This window comes from Acanthochromis polyacanthus, chromosome 4, assembly GCF_021347895.1.
Source record: "Acanthochromis polyacanthus isolate Apoly-LR-REF ecotype Palm Island chromosome 4, KAUST_Apoly_ChrSc, whole genome shotgun sequence".
NCBI classification, from domain to species: Eukaryota; Metazoa; Chordata; class Actinopteri; family Pomacentridae; genus Acanthochromis; species Acanthochromis polyacanthus.
The window spans coordinates 25,736,776-25,744,900 of record NC_067116.1 but is presented as its reverse complement, the minus strand read 5'-3'; the positions used below and the strand labels follow the sequence as shown (position 1 = coordinate 25,744,900).

Sequence of the window (8,125 nt, the reverse complement as noted above, 5' to 3'; positions counted from 1 at the left end):
GTAAATCTACCTTGACGATAGTATACCGGTATGACCTGCCCAAAGTTCCTGAATTTTTATCGATGCTTTTCTAATAGCTTAACAAAGTAAAAGAATACAAATTCCCTACATGCTGAAGGCGTCCTAATACACTTACTATTAGCATCCTTTGTGTTACTGTTTAGCTTTGTTCACTACTGATCCTAGTTGTATTTTGAAAAATCCCACCGGATGTTGTTTGTTATTAGCACACCGGTGAACGTCCATGGGATTTCTGAGATGTTCATACGTTACACAACAACTTTCCGCTTGTTCCCGAGGAGTTTTTACTCGGCAGCTGATGTAAGTCCAACTTCACAAAGTCGTTTTGTTGCAGTAGGCAGCTGTGGCTGTTATTTTACTAAGCTAGCGCACCTCTGTTAAATGAATACAGTCTATAAACGAGTGCTAACATTAACTAGCATAGCAAGCAGTTACTGATGTATGAGTTCCAGCATTTCACTTTCTGTTTGTTTAGTTTCAGTGTGTTCAGAGGCAGGAATGCGTTTTTAAAAGAACAGGAATGCAGTCTTTCGTGATAAAAAGATAATTTAGTAACTGTTTCTGTACTTCAGGAAGAGGAAATAAGTTAACCTATAATACTCACTGCGGTCAAGTGAGCCGCCCGCACTCTGGGCGTTGCGCGGCTATTCTGTGTAATACGGAAATGCGATCACAGGCGCTGAGCAGCCAGGCTGAGAGACGTCCGCTGCAAATACATCCTGTTATACAGATTTTGACTGTCCATATCTGGAAATCCTTAGGCGGTGACAAAGATCTCTCACTGTGGCTTTGTCAGGGGTCGTCCCAGCTACCACCTTGTACAATATCACCTGATTTTACTGTAGAATTTTGGAGAAAATTAATGTCAAAGTATGTTGCAATTTCAGTTGTGTTGATGCATCATGGCTGATACTCAGTTCAGTTCAGTTCAGCTTAGCCATGATAAAAACTTAACTTTTTCACGTGATTTATTGACATAATATGTCAATAATTCCAGAGCTTAGTTAGCCCCAGAGTGTCCAGAGGCAAAAGTCCATCCTGTTATACAGATTTTGACTGTCCATATCTGGAAATCCTTAGGCGGTGACAAAGATCTCTCACTGTGGCTTTGGCAAAGCAGTTTGGTGTGAGTCAGCAGCTGGAAGTAGCAGGGTGGAGCAGAAACTGCAGCAGCCATTATGGACGTAGGCGATTGAAATTGCAGCATACTTTGACATTAATTTTCTCTAAAATTCTACAGTAAAATCAGGTGATATTGTACATGGTGGTAGCTGGGACGACCCCTGACAAGGCCACAATGAGAGATCTTTGTCACAGCCTAAGGATTTGGAGATAAGGATAGTCAAAATCAGCAATTATGGACAAACGATTGAAATTGCAGCATACTTTTGACATTAATTTTATCTAAAATTCTACAGTAAAATCAGGTGATATTGTACATGGTGGTAGCTGGGATGACCCCTGACAAAGCCACAGTGAGAGATCTTTGTCACAGCCTAAGGATTTGGAGATAAGGATAGTCAAAATCAGCAATTATGGACAAACGATTGAAATTGCAGCATACTTTTGACATTAATTTTATCTAAAATTCTACAGTAAAATCAGGTGATATTGTACAAGGTGGTAGCTGGGACGACCCCTGACAAAGCCACAGTGAGAGATCTTTGTCACCGCCTAAGGATTTCCAGATATGGACAGTCAAAATCTGTATAACTGGATGTATTTGCAGCGGACGTCTCTCAGCCTGGCTGCTCAGCGCCTGTGATCGCATTACCCGTATTACACAGAATAGCCGCGCAACGCCCAGAGTGCGGGCGGCTCACTTGACCGCAGTTAATACTCTGTAGGGAAAAGTTCAGACAGTCTCCATTCCACAGGAACATCAAACGATAATAACAACATATGCAATTTAAATCCTATAGAGCCATTCAGCTTACTGCAATGCATGTAAAAAAGTTTCAGACAAATCTAGGTATTGTTATGTGCATCATATATTACGGTTATGCAATTGTCTTCCAAATTGGTGCAAGCTAAACTTATTTTCTGTTTGAAGTTTTTTTTCATTCAGCATAAATGGCAGCGAAGCACGTCAAGCCCGACTTCAGCCAGTCCCAGGTGTCTGAGATAGTGAAGAGGCTCTTCAGGTTGACTGCCTCCAAAGTTCACTCACTGCCCAGCTACGATGACCAGAACTTCTATGTTGCCTCCACTGAGGGTGGCGAGTACGTCCTGAAGATCATGAACTCTGAGGACAGTAAAAACACCGCCTTGATTGAGATGCAGACCTATGCCATGACCTTCCTCCACCAGAACGGACTCCCTGCTCAAACAGCCGTGCCCACCACCTCAGGACAACTCATGAGTGTGGAAGAAATGGGTATGAGACCAACAGGAGTATCCTCTAATGTCACAATACATAGATGCAGAAATCATATCACACACCTACAGAAAATTGCGTTCATGTCGGTTGAAACATGTTCCACAGCACTGTGTTTCCCACAGTAGCCCTGCCTTTAGGGTTTGCCTGTCAGCTTTATCTTCTATCTGTGCTCTTTGACATTCAAATGATTTTCATCACTTCACTTTGGAATCTCTCATAAGGTGTGTGGTTTGTATGCAAATTAAATACATAGTGCAGGTATATATCATGACAGTAGGGTTTATTTCACATATGCTTTAACTGAGTTTTTTAATGACGCTTAAACAAAACTTGAAAGATCTTGATTATTCTCACAGTGGGCCTTGTTTCTTTGAATTTCAGTATCACGGTGATTAACCACAAAACATTTGTTGTTCATAAAAACATGAAGAAAACATTTGGATGCCACATTTAACCCATAAGAACCCACAGTGACACCAGTGTAACAAGCACTTTGAGTGTCCCACTCTCTTACTTGTAAAGCTTTATGTCTGACCTTAACTCATTAAGTCCTTTAAGGAAAAATGGGTCTCGGTTCTTATGGGCTAAGATGTGATTTAAAGGTATTCTTTCAACACAGCAACACATACTGCAGCTGTTTGCGCTAAATCTGAATACATGAGATTTTAAAAAAATGATTGGTCCATGAAAATTATCAGTTATATCTGTTGCTACATGATGACATTAGCTCAAATTTGCAAAGCAGTGTAATGTTTACGTTGGGTTTTAGAATGGTGTGTGCTTTGTCTAGACTTCTAGTTCCCGTTTTGAAGGTTTGGGTAGATAATTTGTTATTATATAAATGGCTCAGATTTGCCACTGCTACCTGGCTGCTTTATGTCCCACCTACCACCAAAGCATTGTTTACAGAGCTTTGCATAATACTTTTGCAACATGTTTGGCATTTGACAAGAACATGTCTGTAGTGTATTATGTATTATACAACACGTACTATATGTGTGAGAGCTTTTGTGAATGTGCTTTGTAGTTGCCATTGAGTTGCCCTGGGCTAGTTGCTGTAGGAAAGAGCTCATAAAGATAAATGATTTGCCGCTTGACCAGTAAGAGGTCGACTAACACATCCTGCCTCAAGGCAAAAAACATTTGTAGCTTCAATCTTACGCAGAATAGCAGACCATGGCAGGCTCACCTCTCGGGTAATATTAGTGCTCCTACACTCTGACACTCATAACTTCACCCTCCATCAAGGCCACAACACACAGGTCCAGACCTCAGGAGGCCTAAGAGTAAGGCCAGTGGCCGGTTTACTAATTCTGTCTTTACTTTTGGCAGATTGTGGTTATGGCTGTCAGAAGTACCTGGTGCGGCTGTTGACTTATTTACCGGGGGCCACTATTTGCAAGGTTCCTTTAACACCACAGATACTGTATGAAACTGGCAAGACAGCAGCTAAAATGGACATAATCCTTAATAAGGTATAATAGTGACACACTTATGAAACTTTTACATCATTTGCATTGTTTTGTATAACCACTTGCATACACATAACACGTATAGCATGCCTGATTGTAGAAACAAAGTGCTGCAAGAACAAACTTAGAGATTTTCTTGAAACGTCCTTTGCTCGCCTTGGTCAAACAACTGTACACATCAGGTAATAAATAATAAAAATGGTGTTTTTAATTTGACTTGTGTCTTGCATTTCTTCCTCTCTCTCTTTTTTTTTTCTTCCAGATGGAGCACCCTCAGCTTAGCGTACTGCAGAGGGAGAATTTCATATGGAGTTTGTCAAACATGGCTCTCCTGGAGCCATACGTCCATTTATTGGATGGTGACCCTCTTCAGGAGGTGGTGACATCTGTCATTCATCACCACAAGATCTCTGTGAACCCCCAACGCACCAATTTCCGCAAGTGTGAGTATTATAGCTAAATCCAATCAAACGCTTTTTCTAGTAAAAGATTTAGATGAACGTAAGAAACTTTAAGAGACTTTATTTTTTGACACGGGGAGCTGCTCATACAAACACATGAAACAGCAGTGACCTTGTTCAAGCGTTGCTCCCTGACTGTTTATAGTCAATGGAGTTCTGCTATGTCCTTGATGTAATGCGTCTTGGTCCCCCATAAATACGAGCTTTTTATTTCTTTCTTTTCTAAGGCATTAACCATGGCGACTTCAATGACCTCAACGTGCTCGTGCAACCTGATGAGAATGACGGCTACAGGATATCTGGCATCCTTGACTTCGGGGACATGAACGATGGTTACTATATCCACGAGCTCGCCATCACCCTCATGTACATGATGATCGAGCACCCTGAACCCGTTCAGGTGGGTGGGCCTGTCCTCGCCGGGTGGGAAAGTGTCCTTCCTCTCAACGAGGCTGAAAAAGATTGTCTGTATTTGCTGGTGCTGAGCCGCTTCTGCCAGTCCTTGCTTTTAGCTCGTCACTCTGTGAGCCTGCATCCAGAGAATGCAGAGTATCTGACGATTACATCCAAGAGGGGGGTCTTCATTGTCCGTCAGCTGTGGGAACTGGGAAAGGAGCAGGTGGAGAAGGTGTGGTTTCAGACTGCTGCTCAATTCTCTGACAGCAAGTAAGAAATATATGAAGGGAAAAAATACTTCGAGTGATTTCTCTGAGCCATAATTGGTCCAAATCAAGTGTTATTTGAAGAATGTTAAGATGCACAGCAATAGATGATAGAAGTTTTGATACTGTATGGTGACAATAAATCATGTACTGTATAACAAAAGTTTTAACATTTACAGAAAAATGCTGAGTAGTAAATAACTTAATATGTAAATCAAAGCTTGTAGTTAAGAGTTAGAGCATTAATCATAGCCATTACGAGACTGAACAAAGTTAAAGAAGTGCCTAAAATCATTGGTTTGTACACTTCAGTGGACATGCATACCATGGTGCTCTTCTGTTTGGTCGTAGGCTACTTGTATGGAGACGGGATTCATTTTATTATATGTCTGACAAGTTCAGAGATTTCTCATTAAAAGCAAATGAATTTAATTGTCTCTATTCATACAATGCGTTTGCATAAATCAGTCAATTTACAATATAGTGCACTGTGTTTACTGTGCACTATTTTATTTCTAAATTTGCCCACTATATAAAATAGTTTAATCCACAATAGTCAATAGAACAAAACATGTATTGTCCATTACTGTCTGTAAAAAGTGCAATCACAGCATTTGTTCAACTTATTCAAAAAGTGCGAATCATGTTTATGAATATTAAAGTCAGGCTGCCTTGTGACAAAAAACAAATGCTACTAAAGCTTACATGATGCAAACATCAGTTTAAACTGAATCTTTTACTTTAGTCAGTTTGCGCTAGTTGTGCACAGGTAAAGGTTGTCAAGACATTGTGCATTCTGACAGTAAAATGTGACCTTTGTAATGTATATTTTTAATGGGAATTTGACACAAGAAACTGTTGATGTCCACTTCGATGCAGCTGCTGTCCTTATTTTCTCTGATCAACATTTCCATTAGGCTATATGAATTGTTGTGCATACAAGACGAAACTTTCAAAATGTTTGCTCCTTCAAATGGGTCAAGATGTTGATAATATGCCCATTTACACTTTTATACTGTTTCAGTTATCTCATTTAAAGAGACTGTTTTATTTTTTGTTCAATGTTTAAGATTCAAGGTGGAAATATACATACATATATTTTTACATGCTTTTCTCATAATCTCAACAGTGTGCAAATTATTTCATTCTTACCAAGGAAACAAATCATTTTTTGTGTGTGTAAAAGAGGTAACACTTGGACTTCACCCAGAGTCTTTGTGATCCAGAGGAAATACACACAGAGGTATTTGGTCAACTCTACAGAAAATGATTAACTGGAACATTAGTGGCTGTTAATTAGAGTCTTGACCTTTTCTTTGCCCCTCTTTATAGTTTTTATCTGCTGTTTGGTAAATAAGTAATTTGCATGATCTTTGATCTGCATTGTAATATGTGTTTAGAATCACTGCTTCTGTAACAACTCAGTGCAATTTTCTCGCAGGTAAAAACTACATTTACATCCAAGATGTTTATCACATTTACTCTACCACTTTTTGGTCTCTCTTTTAAATGTAATGTAAGTCCTTGCCTTTTAAGACCTTTGTGTCTTACATGTTGGGTAGGGTGACCATATTCTGTTTCTCTGAAAAGAGGACACACTTCCAGCTCGCGCGAAAAATTTTCAGTCCCCCCCCCCCATGGGTCAGGGGGCTTTCTGTGCTTCAAACTCAGTTAAACAGATATTCTGAATTCCCCAGAAAAGAACACTTTACCTGGATATACAAAAAATAGCCCAAAACACTCACAAACAGTTGCTTTATAAATAGTATATTTATTAAATTAAAGCAATTCTCCTAAACAATATAATCAGTCACATACAAATATGGCATGCTCTAGTCTTTAATAGTTATTGACTCAAGTTGTGTAGGAACACATGTATTCAGATGTTTAACAAAATAAGAAATAATCATCTCTCTTAAGTCTGACACTTACACCTTAGTTAGGAAAAGTGAGGTAGAGTACCATTCTTCAAAATAACCTCCCAATTATCAATTATGTAAAAATAGAAATAATGCCTCAAAATATTAAACAAAAAGAAAAAAGAGAGGTAGTCTATTCTTCAATGTTCAGTTAGCCCATTCTTCAAAATAATGTGTCTAATGGCAAATTAAAAAAATATAGAAATAATGCCTCAAGTCAACAGTCCTTTTTTCCTTCTTTTTCCTTTTCTTATTAGCTACAGAGACATAAGTCCCAGCTTTGCAGACTGTACATTCTGCCTCCCATTTGACACGACCCGGACGAAAACAGGGGTACTTTTTTTCGCATTTCATCAGTGAAATGATATTTGCGTTTCGGCGTTTTCTTTCGGTTCGAGTGCTCTCTCGCAGTGTGCCTACCTGCCTGTCAGCCTGCGAGGAAGCGAATCTCCAGCGCCGTGGCGCGCACCGGCGCTTCAGAGACGCGGCGCTGGCGCTCCGCAGCGTGTGCAGTGGAAATTGTCTGATAGAAGAGAATGGGTTCTAAGTGCTGCGCAGTACGATTCAAGAGCGCGGCGCTGTGCCGCCGCGCCGGCGGTTTCACGTTATGTGGAATTTAGGGGATCAAAAACCCGGACATTTGAAGGACTTTATAAACGCCGGCCGGACAGGCCGGACAGCCTCTGAGAAGAGGACATGTCCGGGCAAAAGAGGACGTATGGTCACCCTAATGTTGGGGTACGTCTGTCTGCTTTTGGACTGAAAGAGGAGCTACACTCGTTGTACCTCTCAAATTCTGGACTGACTTTTGGATCTATTATGATATCATAGCATTTTGTTAAAGGAAATAAATGGATTTGAAATGTTTCCCATCAATTGTGTTCCCTCCTGCACTGAATAAAATCTGGTTTAGTGCTGCCCTCATGTGGCCGTCACAAGATCCTACTTGAAATTTTGGCTGCATTTCCTTCAGTAGAAAAAAGGGCCGTTAATGTGTCCGATAATATGTACTGTAATTCTTGTAACTAATATAACTGCCTTCATGACCAGACATATTTTTCAAGTCTTATAAAACTGTATGAAAAGTATTGATACTGTGACTTGAACAGTGATTTGAATGAAGACTCAAAAAAATTGCGAAAAGAGCACATCGCTAGTTGTGAATCCTGGTAGTAGGAATAATCTGCTCTTTGGTTGTGTGACACAAAGT

General features: G+C 40.0%; 1 protein-coding gene across 1 annotated transcript; it reads left to right on the top strand.

Moving 5' to 3' along the window:
- The first annotated feature begins 214 nt into the window (after positions 1-214).
- On the top strand, positions 215-7,782 carry hykk.2 (hydroxylysine kinase, tandem duplicate 2). The gene is made up of 5 exons (XM_022212287.2): positions 215-321; positions 2,075-2,398; positions 3,734-3,876; positions 4,136-4,316; positions 4,562-7,782. The coding sequence occupies exons 2-5, from the start codon at positions 2,095-2,097 to the stop codon at positions 5,002-5,004; spliced, it is 1,071 nt and encodes a 356-aa protein (XP_022067979.2). The 5' UTR covers positions 215-321; positions 2,075-2,094; the 3' UTR covers positions 5,005-7,782.
- Positions 7,783-8,125: the final 343 nt, after the last annotated feature.